At 38.2% G+C, this 18,667-nt stretch overlaps 1 protein-coding gene across 12 annotated transcripts in view; it reads left to right on the top strand.

Moving 5' to 3' along the window:
- The window catches only part of LOC105478332 (5'-nucleotidase, cytosolic II), a 196,915-nt gene that overhangs the window by 118,827 nt on the left and 59,421 nt on the right, over nt 1–18,667 (top strand). For 3 of the 12 annotated variants that reach the window (XM_024791832.2, XM_024791830.2, XM_011735487.2), the window contains exon 1: nt 11,909–12,439. The exons of 8 other annotated variants lie outside the window; for them this stretch is intronic. Coding sequence is in view for 2 of the 4 variants with exons in the window: in XM_011735487.2 (XP_011733789.1) it covers nt 12,426–12,439 (14 nt within the window). In the remaining 2 variants the exon portion in view is untranslated. Of the gene's footprint in view, nt 1–11,908; nt 12,440–18,667 lie in introns of those variants that run through there. One more of the 12 variants, XM_071069197.1, reaches the window with a different exon arrangement.

An 18,667-nucleotide genomic window follows, 5' to 3' on the forward strand; every position in this document is an offset into this window, starting at 1 on the left:
TTTAGAGACATAATCTCACTCTATTCTCCAGCCTGGCGACAGAGCGAGACTCCATCTCAAAAACAAAAAACAAAAAAAACCCATTTTTTTTTCTGGGGACATGATTTCACTCTGTTGCCCAGGATGGAGTGCAGTGGTGCAATCATAGCTCACTGCAGCCTTGACCTCCTCCTGGGCTCTAGTGATCCTCCCAACTCAGCCTTCCAAGTAGCTACAACTACAGGAGCACACCACCACACCTAGCTATTTTTTTATTTTTTATTTTTCGTAGAGATGGGGTCTCACTTTGATGCCCAGGCTGGTCTCAAACCCCAGGCTTCAAACAATTCTGCCTTGGACTTCCAGAATGCTGGGATTTTAGGCGTGAGTCACCATGCCTGGCTGACATGTGGGTTTTACTTTTTTTTTTATTTAAAAAATTTTTGTAAGACAGAGTCTCACTCTGTCTCCCAGGCTGGAGTGCAGTGGTGCAATCTTGACTCAGTGCAGCCTCTGCCTCCCAGGTTCAAGCGATTTTTGTGCCTCAGGCTCCTGAGTAGTTGGGATTACAGGTGTGTGCCACCAGTTTTTTTTTTTTTTTTGTATTTTTAGTAGAGACAGGGTTTCACTATGTTGGCCAGGCTGCTCTTGAACTCCTGACCTCAAGTGATCCACTCGCCTCGTCCTCCCAAAGTGCTGGGGTTATAGGCATGAGCCACGGCGCCTGGCCCACATTTGAGTTTTTTTTTTTTTTTTTAAAGTTTTTAGTTATTGCGTATAAAGCTGCTATAGACTGAAAAAATATTTGATAAAGGACTTATATCTGGAGTATATAAAGAACTTTTAAAATGTAACAATATGAAAATAACCAAATTATGAAATGGTTAAAAGACTGAACATCACTACAGAAGATATATACAGATGACATAAAAACACATATTTAACTTATTTAGCCATTAGGAAGATAAAAATTAAAGTGACTGTATATATGCCTGTTACAATAACTAAAATAAAAATTACTGACAATATCAAACCTTGCCAAGGATGTGGAGCAACTGGAACTTCTCATACATTGTTGGTGAATGAGGAGAGTGCAGCTCCTCCAGAAAAACAGTTTGTGGCAGTTTCTTATCAAGTTAGAGGCCTCATCATTAATTACCCAGAAATCCCACTCCTAGATACTTACCCTAGAAAAATGAAAACTCAGGTTCACACAATGGATAATGTTTATAGTATCTCTGTTTATCATTGCTCAAAACTGAAGGCAGCCGAAATGTTCTTCAGCAGGTACATGCATAAACAATATGTGGTATATTTATAGAATGTGTTATAACTCAGGTAAAATAATGAACTAGCGATACATACAGCAACTTGGATCACTCTCAGAGTCATAATGCTGAGTCAAATAAGCCAGTCTTAAGTGACATCTGGCGTGATTTTATTTATATGATAGTCTCAAAAACACAAAACTGTTGTGATGGGGAACACATTAGTGGGTTCTAAGAGTTAGTAGAGAAGGAAAGGGTGACTACAGAAGGATAGTAAAGGAGAGTTTTTTGGGGTGATGGAACTTTTAAATTCCAGATTGTGGTAAGTGTTATGTGAGTTAGGATTCATAGAAATGTATACATAAACAGTGTATTTTAAATAAAAAAACTATTATTGTATTTTAGTAATAATAAAAAATTGTAATTTTTAGTTGAAAAAATAAGAATAATTCTGTTATAAACGTTCTTGAACAAATCTTTTTGTTGATATATACATTCAGTTCTCTTGGTTTCTTCCCAGGAATGCAATTGCTGGGCCATAGCTTAAGCATACGTTTAGTTTTCGTAGATACCGCAAAATAGTTTTCCCTAGCAGTTTATAGTTCCACTTACAATGTATGAGAGCAGTATCACCAACACTTTAATATTAATCTTTTGAATTGTACATTTAATTTAAAAGTTATCCTAGTGTATACATAGTGGCATCTCCCTTTGATTTTAAGTTGTGTTTTTCTGATGAATAAATAGGTTGAACACCTTCATATTGTAAGTAGCCATTTGCAGAAGATCCTCTTCTGTGACTTGCCTTTTCAAGTTGTTTGCCAATTGTGTTGTCTTTTTTTCCATATTATTTTGTGGAAGGTGTGTGTGTGCATTCTCTTAAAAAATAACAGCTTCAGTGGGGTGCGGTGGCTCATGCCTATAATCCCAGGACTTTGGGAGGCCGAGGCAGGTGGATCATGAGGTCAAGAGATCAAGACCATCCTAGCCAACGTGGTGAAATCCCATCTCTACTAAAAATACAAAAATTAGCTGGGCGTGGTGGCATGCGCCTGTAATCCCAGCTACTTGAGAGGCTGAGGCAGGAGAATCACTTGAACCCGGGAGGCAGAGGTTGCAGTGAGCCAAGATCGTGCCACTGCACTCCAGCCTGGCGACAGAGTGAGACTCTGTCTCAAAAAAAAAAAAAAACCCCAAAAACCTTAATTGAAGTATAATTTACATAATCTAAAATAGAAGTATGTTATTCAGTGGCTTTTAGTATATTGACGAAGTGATACAGCCATTTTTCATTATCCCCCAAAAAACCTCATACTCATTAGTAGTCCACTCCACATTTCCCTCTCTCTCCAGCCCATGTCAACTGCTGATTTACTTTCTCTATGGAATTGCCTGTTTTGGATATTTCGTATAAATGAAATCATACAGTTTGTGGCCTTCCATTTATGACTTCTTTCACTTAGCATAGTATTTTCTTTTTTTCTTTTTATTTTTTTAAGAGTTGGAGTCTTACTCTGTCATTCAGGCTGGAGTACAGTGGCGCAGTCATTGCTCACAGAAGCCTCACACTTCTGGGCTCAAATGATACTCCTGCCTCTGTTTCCTGAGTAGTTGGGACTATATATAGCACTACAGGCACAAGCCACTGTGCCCTGCATCACTTAGCACAGTGTTCTCAAGGTTCATCTGTATTGTAGCCTATCTCAGTACTTCATTATTTTTTATTGCTAAATAATATTCTGTTGGTCAGGCACAGTGGCTGATGCCTGTAATCCCAGAACTTCCTAGTAGGCGAGGCGGGTAGACTTCATCATAATACCAGGAGTTTGAGACTAGCCTGGGCAACATAGCAAAACCCCATCTCTACAAAAAATACATAAATTAGCCAGGCATGGTGGTGCATGCCTGTAGTCCCAGCTATTCAAGAGGCTGAGGTGGGAGGATCACTTGAGCCTGGATAGTCAAAGTGGCGGTGAGCTATCATTGTGCCAGTACACTCCAGCCTGGATGACAGAGTAAGACCTTGTCTAAAGAAAAAAAAAATATTGTATGGATATACCATATTTTGTTTTTCCATTCATCTGTTGCTTAACATTTGGGTTGTTTCCACTTTGTCAAACCATTTTCCAAATGCAGATGCATCATTTTACGTTCCCTCTAGCAGTGTATGAATGTTCCAATTTCTCCAAGTCCTCATTACACTTACTGCCTTTTTTTTTTTTTTTGAGACAGAGTCTCGCTCTGTTGCCAGGCTGGAGTGCGGTGGCGCGTTCTCAGGTCACTGCAACCTCTGCCTCCCGGGTTCAAGTGATTCTCCTGCCTCAACCTTCTGAGTAGCTGGGACTACAGGCATGCACCACGCACAGCTAATTTTTGTATTTTTAGTAGAGATGGGGTTTCACCATGTTGGTCAGGATGGTCTCGATCTCTTGACTTGGTGATCTGCCCGCCTTGGCCTCCCAAAATGCTGGGATTACAGGCGTTAGCCACCGTGCCCAGCCTTGCCTTTTTTTTTTTTTTTTTTTTTTTTTTGAGACGGAGTCTCGCTGTGTCTCCCAGGCTGGAGTGCAGTGGCGTGATCTCGGCTCACTGCAAGCTCTGCCTCCCGGGTTCACGCCATTCTCCCGCCTCAGCCTCCCAAGTAGCTGAGACTACAGGCACCCGCCACCACGCCTGGCTAGTTTTTTTTTTTTGTATTTTTAGTAGAGACAGGGTTTCACCATGTTAGCCAGGATAGTCTCAATCTCCTGACCTCGTGATCCACCCGCCTCGGCCTCCCAAAGTGCTGGGATTACAGGCTTGAGCCACCGCGCCCGGCCTGCCTTTTTAATTATAGCCATGTGAGTGTGTGTGAAATAGTATCTCATGGTGTTCTTTATTTGCCCTATGACCAATGATGGGGTAAGCATGTTTTCATGTTCTTACTGGCCATTTGTGTATCTTTTGTGAAGTGTCTGTTTAGGTGTTTTGCCTATTATTATTATATGAGTTGTTTATATTGTGGAGTTGTAAAAGTTCTTTATATATTCTGAATTCTAGACCTTTATCAGACACATGATTTTCCAATATTGTCTCCCGTTCTGTGGGCTTTCATTAATAACTTTTTTGGTAGTGTCCTTTGAAACACATGTAATTCCAGTTTTCTTTTTTTGAGTGTGCTTTTCATGACATGTTTAAGAAACCACTACTTATTCCAAAGTCACAGTGATTTACTCCTGTGTTCTCTTCTGATAGTTTTATAGCTTTAGGTCTTACATTTAGGTTTGTGATCCATTTTAATTTACTTTTTCTGTTATTATACAAGATAGGGGTCCAGATTCATTTTTTTGCGTGTAACTATCCAGTTGTCCTAGCACCATTGTTTTGAAAAGACTATACTTTTCACATTGAATGGTCTTGGCACCCATGTCAAGTATCATTTGAACATAGATATATTAATTTATTTCTGGACTCTGAGTTATATTTGTTTGATCTATTTATCCTTATGCCACTAGCACACAGTCGTGATTACTGCAGTTTTGTAGTAAGTTTTGAAAAAGAGCAACCTACTCTTCTTTTTCAAGATTGTTTTGGCTATTCTGGTGCCCTTCTATATCTATATGAATCTTAGGATCAGCTTGTCAATTTGTATAAAAAAGCCAGCTGGGATTTTGTTAGGGATTACATTGACTCTCTCTCTATATAAATTTGAGAAGTATTGCTGTCCTAATAGTATTAAGTCTTTTGATCCATGAGTATGGGATGTCTTTGCATTTATTTAGATCTTCTTTAATTCTTTTTTTTTTTTTTTTTTTTGAGACGGAGTCTGGCTCTGTCGTCCAGGCTGGAGTGCAGTGGCCAGATCTCAGCTCACTGCAAGCTCCGCCTCCTGGGTTTACGCCATTCTCCTGCCTCAGCCTCCCGAGTAGCTGGGACTACAGGCACCCGCCACCTCGCCTGGCTAGTTTTTTGTATTTTTTAGCAGAGACGGGGTTTCACCATGTTAGCCAGGATGGTCTTGATCTCCTGACCTCGTGATCCGCCCGTCTTGGCCTCCCAAAGTTCTGGGATTACAGGCTTGAGCCACCGCGCCCGGCCGTCTTTAATTCTTTCAACAGTATTTTGTAGTCTTCATTGTGCAGGTCTTGCACTTCTGTTGTTAAATTTATTCCTAAGTATTTTCTTTTCTTTCTTTCTTTCCTTCCTTTCTTCCTTTCTTTTCTCTTCTCTTCTCTTCTCTTCTCTTTTCTTTCTCTTGCTCTGTCACCCAAGCTGGAGTACAGTGCCATGATCATAGCTCACTGTAACCCTGAACTCCTGGCTTCGTGTGATTCTCCCACCTCAGCTTCTCAAGTAGCTAGGACTATCTGTACCACCATGCTTAGCTAATTAAAAAAAAATTTTTTTTTTTGGTGGAGAAGGGGGTCTTGCTATGTTGTCCAGTCTGATGTCTTTCATTATTTCTGATGCTATAGTAAATGGAATTGTTTTCTTAATTTTGTTTCTGGATTGTTCATTGCTAGTTTATGGAAACACAGCTGGTTTTTTGTATATTAATCTTGTATCCTGCCACTTTGCTGAACTTGTTTATTAGCTCTAATAGTGTGTGTGTGTGTGTGTGTGTGTGTGTGTGTGTGTGTGTGTGTTTTGGAGATGAGGTCTCACTCCGTTACCTAGGCTGAATGCAGTGGCTATTCACAGGCCTGATCATAGTGCACTATAGCCTCCTCAAGTTATCCCCCTGCCTCAGCCTCCTGAATAGCTAGAACTACAAGGGCCTGCTACTGCACCTGGCAGTGTTGGAAGTTTTTTGATTACTGACTTAATCTCCTTACTACTTATAGATCTCTTTAGATTTTCTATTTCTTTTTGAGTCAGTGTTGGTAATTTGTGTGTTTTCAGGTATTGTAGTCTTTAGTGTACAAGTCTTTTACTACTTTTGTCTGTTTTATGTTGGTTACCTAATATGTTGGCATACAGTTATTTACAGTATTATATCTGTTTTTATTTCTGTGAGGTCAGTAGTAATGTCTCTGCTTTTATTCTTTTTTTTTTTTTTTTTTTTTTGAGACGAGAGTCTCGCTCTGTCACCCAGGCTGGAGTGCAGTGGCGCAATCTCGGCTCACTGCAACCTCCGCCTCCTGGGTTAAAGCGATTCTCCTGTGTCTGCTTCTCAAAGTAGCTGGGATGACAAGTGCCCGCCACCATGCTTGGCTAATTTTTGTATTTTTAGTAGAGACAGGGTTTCACCATGTTGGCCAGGCTGGTCTCGAACTCCTGACCTCAAGTGATTGCCTGCCTTGGCCTCCCAAAGTGCTGGGATTATAAGCGTGAGCCACCATGCCTGGCCTCTGCTTTTATTCTTGATTTTAGTAATTTGAGTCTTCTTTTTTTGGGTCAGTCTAGCTAAATGTCAATTTTGTTGATGTTTTTAAAGAACCAGCTTTTGGTTTCATTGATTTTTCTCCAGTGCTTTGGATTTTGCATATATATATTTAAGTCTCTGCTCTCGTCTGTAATATATTATTTCCAACCTTCTGTTTGATTTGGGTTGAATTTATTCTTCTTTTTCTATAATTTCTTAAGGTGGAAGGCTAAGCTATTAATTGAAATGTTTCTTCTTTTTAAATATATGCCTTTACAGCTATACATTTTCTTCTGAGCACTGCTTTTGCTCTATCCCAATGGTTTTGTTACGTCCTTTTGTTTTCATTAAATTGTGTTTTCTAGCTTTCTTTGTGATTTCTATTTAGGAGTATATTGTTTAATTTCTACATATTTGTGAATGTCCCAAATTTTCTTTTTTTCTTTTCTTTTTTTTTTTCTTTTTGAGATGGAGTCTCACTCTGTTGTCATGCTGGAGTGCAGTAGTGTGATCTCGGCTCACTGCATCCTCCACCTCCCAGGTTTGAGCGGTTCTCCTGCGTCAGCCTCCTAAGTAACTGGGACTACAGGTGCACGCCACCATGCCCAGCTGATTATTGTATTTTTAGTAGAGACAGGGTTTCCCAATGTTGGCCAGGATGGTCTCAATTTCTTGACCTCGTGGTCTGCCTGCCTCGGCCTCCCAGGGTGCTGGGATTACAGGCATGAGCCACCGCACCTGGCTCCAAATTTTCTTTTGTCGTTGACTTATACTTTCATTCCATTGTGGTTGTTGAACATATTTTGCATGATTTTAGTCTTTTTAAATTTACCGTGTCTTGGTTTATGGGCTACTCTGTGGTCTATCTTGAATAATCTATATGCTTTTGATAAGAATGTGTATTCTGCTGATGTTGAGTGGCATGTTCTAAAGATGTCTTTACCTTAATTTGTGCAGAATTTTTCACTGGGTATACATTTTTATATGTATTGTAGAAATCATGAGTTCACACCATTACATCTAATTCTAGTCAATCCTAGGAAAGTTCCTTCTAGTTCACTCCCATTCCCTGTTTGTATATCCCTTGTTCCACAGGTGAAAGCCCTGGCTTCTGACATGATCAACATATTTAGTTTGATTAATCTAAAATTGCTTCAGTTGATTAACTCCTACCATAACAAACAAACCTAAAAAGAGTTCAGGATTTGTTTGCCGTTCTTCCACTTTCTTACCTTACCCTGCCAAAGTCTAAAGGCTTATAGTCAAATACTGTGTTTTTTAGTTACTTGGGTTAGTTCTTCCTTGCTTTTTTTCTCTATGGTGTGGTTAGGGTATTTGTATACAGTATAATTAGGTCCATTTGTTTGCTTTCAGTTAAGTGTTGTTTTCTTTTTCATTCTATTGATTTAATTTTTAAAATAATTTAACATAATCATATAACATTTCATAATACATCCTATGTTATAGCATTATTGTATACAATATATATGAGTAATATACATTTAAAAGTCAAAATTATGCAAAAGGCACCTCAGAAGTGTCACTCCCACCCATATGTCTCCTGCAGTTGGTAGGTAATAAACTTTGGTTTTCTTTATTTTTCCTGCTTGGGATTCATTGGATCTCTTGATTTTGTGCTTGTATTTAATCAGTTTTGTAAAATTTTCAGTGGTTGTATTTTCATATATTGTTCCTGCCCTGTTTCTCCTTTCCTTCTGAACCCTAATAAGCATATGGTAGATTGGGACGGTGTCTTTTCTTCTCTTATCCTTTTGTATTTTCCATCCTTTTTTTTCCTCTGTGTCGCATTCTGCAAAGTTTTTCCTGACCTATCTTCCAGTTCACTAATTCTCTTTTCAGTTGGGTCTGATCTGTTGTGAAATCTATTAATCACATTTAAAAATTTTGATTTACATAATTTTTTTTTGTTTCAGCATTTCATTTTGGAATATTTTTTCCAATCTGCTGTGTCACTTTTTGTAGTTTCTAGTTATATATTAAACATTTAAATCTTAGTGAACTTTGTTCTAAGAGTTGTAAGACCTGACTTATATTCCTATTTCCAACCACCTCCCTTTGAAAGCTTTTTTTTTTCTTTCTGAGATGCAGTCTCGCCCTGTCACCCAGGCTGGAGTGCGGTGGCGTGATCTCAGCTCACTGCAACCTCTGCCTCCTAGGTTCAAGTGATTCTCTTGCCTCAGCCTCCCGAGTAGCTGGGATTACAGGTGCGTGCCATCACACCTGGTTAAGTTTTTCTATTTTTAGTAGAGGTAGGGTTTCACTGTGCTAGCCAGGATGGTCTTGATCTACTGACCTCATGATTTTCCTGCCTCAGCCTCCCAAAGTGCTGGGATTACAGGCATGAGCCACCATGCCTGGCCCTTGAAAGCTTTTTTTTTTTTTTTTTTTTGAGACGGAGTTTTGCTCTTGTTGCCCAGGCTGGAGTGCAATGGCACAATTTCAGCTCACCGCAACCTCCGCCTGAGTTCAAGCGATTCTCCTGCCTCAGCCTCCTGAGTAGCTGGGATTATAGGCATGCGCCACCACGCCCGGCTAATTTTGTCTTTTTAGTAGAGATGGGGTTTCGCCACGTTGGCTGGGCTGGTCTTCGAACTCCTGACCTCAGGTGATCCACCTGCCTCAGCTTCCCAAAGTGCTGGGATTACAGGTATGAGCCACCTCGCGTGGCCCCTTGAAAGCTTTTTAAAAGAGAACTTTAATTGTTACTACATCCATTAGGAAGCATTTCTAAATATTACTACTATAGATCCAAGAAGTGAGGAATAATACAGTCATCATGCTCAAATTTTAATGTCTTATTTAAGCACACATGCATACTTTAAAATGAATCTAATTATTTCTAGACTCTGGCCTTTTCATTCCTGATAGTATTGCTGTAGTCCAGGCCCTTGTTATCACTGTCCTAGATTATGGCAGTATCCCCTGTAGGTCTCCACACCTTCAGCCTTGTCCTCCTCAAAAAAAATTTTTTTTCAAGAGATGGAGTGTCACTCTGTTGCTCAGGCTGGAGTGTAATGGCATGGTCATAAGTCACTGTGGTCACCTTGAGCTCAAGTAATCCTCACACCTCAGCCTCCCGAGTACCTGGGACTACAGGTGCATGCCACCATACCTGGCTAATTTGTAAAATTTTTTTGTAGAGACAGGATCTTGTATGTTGCCCATGCTGGTCTAAAACTCTTGGCCTCAAGCAGTCCTCCCAGTTCTGCCTCCTGAGTCGCTGGGGTTACAGGTGTGAGCCATGGCACTTGGCCAAATTCATTTTTTAAATTATGTTAGAATCCTGCTTAGAACCTTTAGTGATATCACATCGAGCATGCAACAGGATAAATTTTAACCCCACTAAGACTCTCTAAGACTGATCTTTTTCTGTCCACTTGTGTGTTGAGCAGTTCTCTTCCTCAGATTCTGTGTTCTGTCAACTCAACTGTATCTAGCTTTATTTTTTCCTCTGAGACTGGGTCTCACTCTGTCACCCAGGCTGGAGTGCAGTGGCGTGATCATGGCTCACTGCAGCCTTGACTTCCCAGGCTCATAGCTTTGTTTTTATTCACACATCATGATATTTATGTCATTTTGCTTTTTGTTCATGGTTCCTCTTCTGTTGGAGGACCTCTTTTCCTCTTAGCTTGCTGCTAATACTTTTAGCATGGTGATTAAGATCATGGGCCTACGGTTGGCATTTTGGATTGTTCCATTTCTTTAGAATCATAGCATTTAACTTTTGTAAATTTTAATTTTGTCGTCTTTGAAACTGGAATAACTTCTACCTCATAGAGTTACTGTAAAGATTAGATGAGGTAATAAAGAGCTTAGCACAGTGTTAGTTTTAAAAAACAGTATCTCATCCTGACTTTCAAAAAGACTCAGCCAAGAGGATCTATATGTCCCTCTCTGTTGTACGTATCTCCAATACTAGTATTATACACTACTTCATAACTGCTTTTGAATGGACCTTCTCACTAGCTTCTTAAAATCAAGGACTGCCAAGTGTATCTTTGTATTACTGGTAACTGGCACACAGACATTCAGTAAGTATTTGTTTAATATATGCATGGAGTTTGAAAGAGCTAGTCATCTTTAGACAATGCCTTACCTTTTGCACAGGAAGCTCCTATAAGTGTGTACCCTCAGTTCAAGTGAGAATTTTTGTTTTCCTTTGTCTTTGCCAGTAGTAAAGTCTTAAAATAGTAATTACATTTATTTCCACTGCACTGAGCTGTGATACCACAAGCTGAAAATCTAGGGAATCCATGGGAAGTTGGCACCCTTAAGGATTAGATCATTTTTCCATATTCAATTTGTATTCTTGTAGTTATGGAATTTGCTTTGAGGATAGTCAATGGAAATCCTTCATATTTGTGTAAAACTTGAGATTTAAATTTTTTTAAAAAGTATTTCCCAAGAGATATATTAATGAGGCAATGCCTGATAATCCAGTTGCTTTTCTTGTTCCCTTACCCTCAATAGTAGTTCTTGGAATGCTTACATATGACGGACAACATCCCTACCAGATGTTATCTTCCCTTTTATAGATTAAAACGCTCAGGCTTAGGTTAAGTAACTTACTCAAAGTTCCAAAGCCAGAAAGTGGAGGAGCTGGAATTTAAGCCTTAGTTCTTCTAGTGCCCATGATCTTTCCGTTACACCATACTGCTTTTCTAAATAAACTGAAAATAATTTTCTTCTGTTTTTTTCTTTTTTATGTTTTCTACCTTAAAGTCTTTTATCCCTACATTTAAGTTTATAGTATTTAGTAGTGCTTTTAATTACTTAGTAACTATTTAAACATTTTAATAACAAATAGAAGCTTTATGGTAAGATCGTTAGGTAATATTTAAAGGGATAAAGCTTTTTAAAATTTTAAGCCTTAATTCAAGTAGTAGTTCTTTAAGATACATGTATTTTATTTTTAATTTGAACCACCACTAGGAGGATTTATTTGCCATCTCAACGTTCTTAGACTTTAGCAGACTTATTTATTTCTTCCCTATGCATTATATTGGTCAGGAGGCAGGAATGTTACAGATTTTTTTTCAAAGCTCAATTTGCTCTGAGATTTGGCATTAACCTTTAGAATGTTCTGGATTTATCCCCCATATGCCAAGGATCTGTAAATATCTTTTCACATGAGCTGAAATTTTCAGGCGATTAAGTGAAATATTTGTGAACACAGATGTTTTGTTTAAAAGCAGTTAATGAAATCAGAAAAAAAATAACCTCACTGTGGAAATACTTTAGGTTCCTCCTGTAATATGATCGGCACATACTTCCTTCTCTTGTAATTCACATTGTTCATTTTCTGAGGGAGGAAATAACTAAACTAATAATTAAAACATAAAATTATTTATCCTGTGTTTTTTGCTCCCAGAGTAAACTAAAAATGATTTTGACCGACCAGGGCTGCTTGATTCTGTGAAACTCACATTGTTTGCGTACTGTTGGAGGGCCTCATTAGGGGGTAAATTTGCTTTTTCTGTGTTTGCCAGTAACGATTCGTGTCTCTTACGGGAACTTGCCATTTGGATTGTCTCCTTCCTTAACTGGCCAGCCTTAAACAGTTCAGGCCATTAGTTATTTTTCCTAGTCTCGAAATTTTTAAAAAATTATTCTTAAGTTTTCAAGTATTTAAAGCTGAGGATATTGGTCACTGAGATATTGCCTAGTTAGGGTTCGGCATTGTGCCCAAATGTGTTGGGCCTCTCAGGGCCTGAGTTCTCTGTGCTTTAACAAATGAGCTACAGTTCTCAAGAGATCAGTGAAGCTTGTTTGTTGATCCTGTATTCTCATCCAGAGGAAGTAGATCTTTGAGAATGTCTAAGGAAGGGTAAGTGATTTTATTATTCTTTCTCTTTCATTTTTCTCAGTGAAGAGGTGTCATCTGAGTGAATTAAAAGATTAATAAGCAGCGCTACCAGTCCGAGGGTGGAGGTAGAGGCAGAGATTAAAAGAAATTCATCCCAAATCTTACAGGGTTTCATGTGTAATCTACTGTAAAGTTGCTGTTGTTGTTTTGAAAGACAGCATTGAGTAAGGGTAATCTTAATAGGAATTTTGTAAGATATAAGTACTTTGTTTACTCTGTGGTAAATTCATTTTGTTTTCCTGCAGAATGTATTTATCAAGATTGGAAGCGAATGGTGGTTTACTGAAGAATTGAGGGAAGCTTACAAATTCAAAGGCATTTTAAATAAGTTGTACCTTTAGAAAATGGTGTGAAATATTTAGTGAAAAACAGCCTATGATTTTGTTTGTTTCTAGGAAGTGAGGCAAAAAATAATTTAGAGTAGAATTCCCTATTCTAATTTGCTTTGCAATATAAGATAGTTCTCTGTTGTTTTTATATTATTTTCTCTTATGCTTCAGAGTCTGAATTATTACTGATTCTCTATTTGTGACCACTATAATAAGTGATGTTAATAACTACATACTGTTAGTTATTTCATTTCTAGCCTTCAGGCATAACTAGACCTGGTTAATTTTAGAGAGATGTTTCTTTTGATAAAATAGGACATAAATCTTTCCAAAAATTCTTTAAAAATACAGTAAAAGTTTAGTTTTTATTTTTCTGGAATCTATTATTTTCTAGTTCTTTTGTTCTGTAAGAAAATTTGAAGTGGTTCCAGAGCCTCACATTTACAACTTATTTTAATCTAATCATGTATTGATTATGAACAAAATAAAATTGGCCCACTTTACTACTGTTTTTAAACTTCATTATTGAATAACGAGAACAACCAGGGGTATAAGTAAATCTGTATTATTTTTAGACCTTTTATGACATCACTAGAAATTTGAGGTTTCTTTTAAATGTGAAAGTTATGAAAGGGCTGCCGTTTTAGATTGGTATATTTTCTTAAAGGACTGCCTTTTTAGGTTGGTATATTTCCTTCTATCACTGGCTATAGATAGGTAGTTGTTAAACCATTTTTATGATAAGGACTATCACAGGTGCTAGTATATTTGTCAATCTTGTACACAGGGTTGTTTATAAAGCTATTATAGTTTGTAGATTTAAGATGAATTGTATTTCTAGATGTGGTTAAAGTTCTTGGAAGTAGTTAGTACTAGTTTTTACCCATGGTAAAGTGTATGATAGATTTGGTTAGTTAGAGAAAGTTGAAGGGACCTATATTACCCCACTAGTACACTATAAGGGCAGAGACTTTTTTTTAGGTTTATTTACAGGAACCTCTGGGGCAATGCCTGTTCTGTCTGAATGGATAATAAGTGCATTTGAAGTATGTGGAGTATATAAATGAAATCAATTAAGTTTTATTCTCTATGCTATCTTTAGAAATAAATGGATACATTTTGTGCTTTGGGATGAAAAAAATTCTTACATTTACCATTTTCATAAGTGCGATATTGACATTTGGTACCGTGTTATCATTTAATAGCTATGAAATATTTCCCTAATAGTAATAGGAAAAGATTGTTAATAGAGTTAAATCACCAAAAATTATACTTGAGCTTTATGTAGACCTATGGTAATTAAGACAGTGTGATATTAGTGTTAAGATAGGCATATAGATTATGGAACCAAATGGGGAGTTCATAGACCCACACATACATAATCAATTGATTTTCAGCAATGAAGTTAAGCTAATTCAATGGCGGGAGCCTAGTGTTTTTTTGTTTGTTTGTTTGTTTGTTTGTTTGTTTTTGAGATGGAGTCTTGCTCTGTCGCCCAGGCTGGAGTACAGTGGCCGGATCTCAGCTCACTGCAAGCTCCGCCTCCCAGGTTCACGCCATTCTCCTGCCTCAGCCTCCCGAGTAGCTGGGACTACAGGCGCCCGCCACCTCGCCCGGCTAATTTTTTTGTATTTTTTAGTAGAGACGGGGTTTCACTGTGCTAGCCAGGATGGTCTCGATCTCCTGACCTCGTGATCCGCCCGTCTCGGCCTCCCAAAGTGCTGGGATTACAGGCGTGAGCCACCGCGCCCAGCCAAGTTTGTTTGTTTTTTTAAGAACAAGTTTCACTCTTGTTGCCCAGACTGGAGTGCAATGGCGCAATCTTGGCTCACCGCAACCTCCACCTCCTAGGTTCAAGTGATTCTCCTGCCTCAGTCTTCCTGAGTAGCTGGGATTACAGGCACGCACCACCACGCCCAGCTAATTTTGTATTTTTAGTAGAGACAGGATTTCTCCATGATGGTCAGGCTGGTCTCGATCTCCTGACCTCAGAAGATCCACCCGCCTTGGCCTCCCAAAGTGCTGGGGATTACAGACGTGAGCTACTGCGCTCAGCCAGGAGAGGCTAGTGTTTTTAATAAATGTACTGGAACAACTGAATATTCATATAGGAAAAAAAAAAAGAACCTTGACCCTTGACCTTTACCTCAAACCGTACATTAAAATAACACAAAATGGATCATAGACCTAAATATAATCTTTGTGACCCTGAATGAGGTACAGATTTCTTAGGTAAACTGAATTAAAATTATTAGACAAAATTGATAAGTTGAGCTTCATCAAAATTCAAAAAATCAAATTTCTGTTTCTTTAAAGACATCATTAAGAATATTTAAAGGTGGCCAGGCACGGTGGCTCATGCCTGTAATCCCAGCACTTTGGGAGGCTGAGGTGGGCATATTACGAGGTCAGGAGATCGAGACCATCCTGGCTAACACGGTGAAACTCCATCTGTACTAGAAATACAAAAATTAGCCAGATGTGGTGGCAGGTGCCTGTAGTCCCAGCTACTTGGGAGGCTGAGGCAGGAGAATGTTGTGAACCTGGGAAGTGGAGCTTGCAGTGAGCCGAGATTGGGCCACTGCACTCCAGCCTGGGTGACAGAGCGAGACTCCACCTCAAAAAAAAAAAAAAAAAAAAAAAAAAAAAGAATATTTAAAGGCAAGCCGCAGACTGGGAGAAAATATTCTGAATATATTTATATCTGATAAAAGACTTGGATCCAAAATATATGAAGAACTCTTGTAATTCAATAGTAAAACAACCCAGTTTAAAAACAGGCAAAAGATTTGAATTGATGCTTCACAAAATTGGATTTGAAAAGATGTTATTGGTCATTAGGGAAATACAAATTAAAACTATAGTGAGATACCACTGCGCACACACTAAAATGCCTACAATAAAAAACACTGACAGTGTGGAGCAATGGTAACTCTCATGCATTCCTAATAAGAGGGCAAAAGAGAAAAGAGTTTTGGCAATGTCTTTTTAAGTTAAACATATGCTTAACATATGACCTAGTAATTCCACTTTTAGATATTTACCCAAGAGATGAAAGGATGCCCACATACATTTGTGATGCTGTTTGTAGCAGCATCATTTATAGTAGTCAAAAGCTGGAAACAAACCGAATGTCCATTAACTGAATGGATAAACAAATTGTGGTATATCCACACAATGAAATAACTCAGGAATAAAAGAACTAATCATATATGCAGCAACATGGATGAATCTTGCACGTATTGCTAAGTAAGCCAGACACATGACAAAATAATACTTGATTCCATTTATAGGAAAACTGCAGTGACAGAAAGTACTAGTGGTAGCTCAGGACCAAGGGCTGGGGAGGGTATTGCAAAAGAACATGAAGGAAATTTTTGGATTGAAGAAAATATTCTACATCTTGATTGTAGTAGTTGTTGCATGAGTGTATACCGTTATCAGACTCACCAAAATTTTCATTTAAAGTGGGTGAATGTTATTTTAAGTAAATGATACCTTGGTAAAGTTGGTGGAGGAATGAGACTTGAGAAGCTCCTCATCCTGCTGATTTAAAATTTTGTAAAGTGGTTGTTGATTATTCATATTCAAAGGGATATCTGGGAAAATATGGGTGCTCCTAGGATGTGTAATGCGGGAGAAAATATACTGTCTTTGCAGTGTCATGATTGAATTAGCCCTCTGGAGTTGTTAAAGTGCCTTTTTTATTTTTATTTTTTTTTAAATTACGAGAGTTGCTGTCTTTTAGATAAAAGGCCAAAATGAATTTTATTATTTGTTTTTATTTTAAATTCTGAGTTTTGACCTTTCTTCCAGTATAGGCACAGTACACTTGTTAATTTGGCCTTACGCTAACATGGATAACCATGTTTTCTTCTCTAATTTCTGTCACACAGAGTTTAACCCTGCAATGTATGTTTTATGAATGATCCTGTATACACTGGTCTTTCAAAAATTGTAAAGAAAAAGTGAAAAACAATTTAGAGGAAAATAGGGAAAAAGGGATTGGAAAAACCTATGCTTAATTAGACCGAGGTTTTAGAGTAGTAAATGTATTCTTAGAAGTACTAGTATTGTCCTGGTTTCTCCCATAATTTCTGTATCTCTCTGATTTGGTAGTCAGCCCTCTCTTATATTTCCTACCATCGTGCTCCCATTATCACAATTTCTTCATTTGAGAATGAAGGTGAAGGGAATTTTAATGTCTTTCCTTAAATATTTTTGATGAATCTCCTTGAAGTGTGCTTTAAAATCTTTGGTGGAAAGAGAGTCTACATTATCATCAGTACTCCTATTATCTTGTCATTTTTAAGATAGACCTTCTTTTACATTTAAACATCTCAGAAACTGGGCTGTATCTGGCAGTATACCACCTAGAATTCAAATTGAGTTCTTCCAGAGAGGATTTGCTTTCGCTTCTTTCGGTCACCTGGGGAAAATATCAACCATCCTGGTAGTATAAATTCAGAGCACAACCTACAAGACTGACTTGTTCAAATTCTCAGGGAGAGATTTTTCCCCCTCCCTGGACTCAGTACAAAATAGAAAAGAGATGTACAATCAAGGCTGAGATGTACAGGTTTCTTTGTGGGCCCTTGTGTGTTGTAGATTATTTCTCCCTTATCCTCATAATATGGGTATATCCCTTTTGATATCTTAGCTTTTTGTGGAATCTCCTACTAGGCTCTGACTTGGCATTTTCCCCCTTTTCTTACTGGTATATAATATGGGTACATTTTATAATTGATGGCATTTTAAATCTTAATCATCTTAAATTTTGTTCTATGTATGTCTCCATACTGACTTTCCAAAAATCTGGAACTTTTAAATATTGAGTGTATGGGTGAGTAAAATGAGTATTATAATTAATTTATGTTTTATAAGTGATAACACATTGGTTCAGATTTCTAGTGTATGTGCTGCCGAGGTGAGCACTGTTCAGATTTTTAATGCACAGGCTGCTGTCCTCTCTCTCTCTCTCTTTTTTTTTTTTTTTTTTTGAGATGGAGTCTTGCTCTGTTGCCCAGGCTGGAGTGCAGTGGCACGATCTTGGCTCACTGCAAGATCTGCCTCCCGAGTTCATGCCATTCTCCTGCTTCAGCCTCCCGAGTAGCTGGGACTACAGGTGCCCGCCACCACGCCCGGCTAATTTTTTGTATTTTTTAGTAGAGACGGGGTTTCACCATGTTAGCCAGGATGGTCTTGATCTCCTGACCTCTTGATCCGCCTGCCTCTGCCTCCCAAAGTGCTGGGATTACAGGCATGAGCCACCATGCCTAGCCACTGCTCTTCTCTTGACACAATCTGATAAACAAAATGTATCCCTCTTGATGTTCCTCAGAGAAAATGTTAAAACAAATTAGTAAGAAGTTATTGGTTAGAATTTATGAAAGCAGAACAAATGCTACTAGATGTCTGTTGCTTTTAGAATCTAACCCAAAATTTCTTGTTGTGTCTGTATGTCCATGGTATTTGAGCTTTGAATTTTTAAGAATCCATTTCATAAAGTTCTTACCTATAATATTTTTTATATCATTAAGCATACTTTTTACGAAGGATGGAGACATAATGGCAGACTGAGGTCTTCCTGTTACTTTTTTTTAAATAACAACTTTATTGAGATACAATTCACATACCATTCAATTCATCCTTTTAAAGCATACAATTCGATGGTTTTAGTATATTTACAGAGTTGTGCAACCAATACCGCTATCTAATTTTAGAACATTTCATTACCCCCACAAGAAACCCTGTACCCAATAGCAGAAACTCCCCGTTCCCTCCTCCCCACAGCCTCTGGCAATGACCAACCCCTATTAAGTTTCTAGTTTAAGCTTAATTTTTAGTTCAGTTAAATATT

Source organism: Macaca nemestrina, chromosome 9 (genome assembly GCF_043159975.1).
Source record: "Macaca nemestrina isolate mMacNem1 chromosome 9, mMacNem.hap1, whole genome shotgun sequence".
NCBI classification, from domain to species: Eukaryota; Metazoa; Chordata; class Mammalia; order Primates; family Cercopithecidae; genus Macaca; species Macaca nemestrina.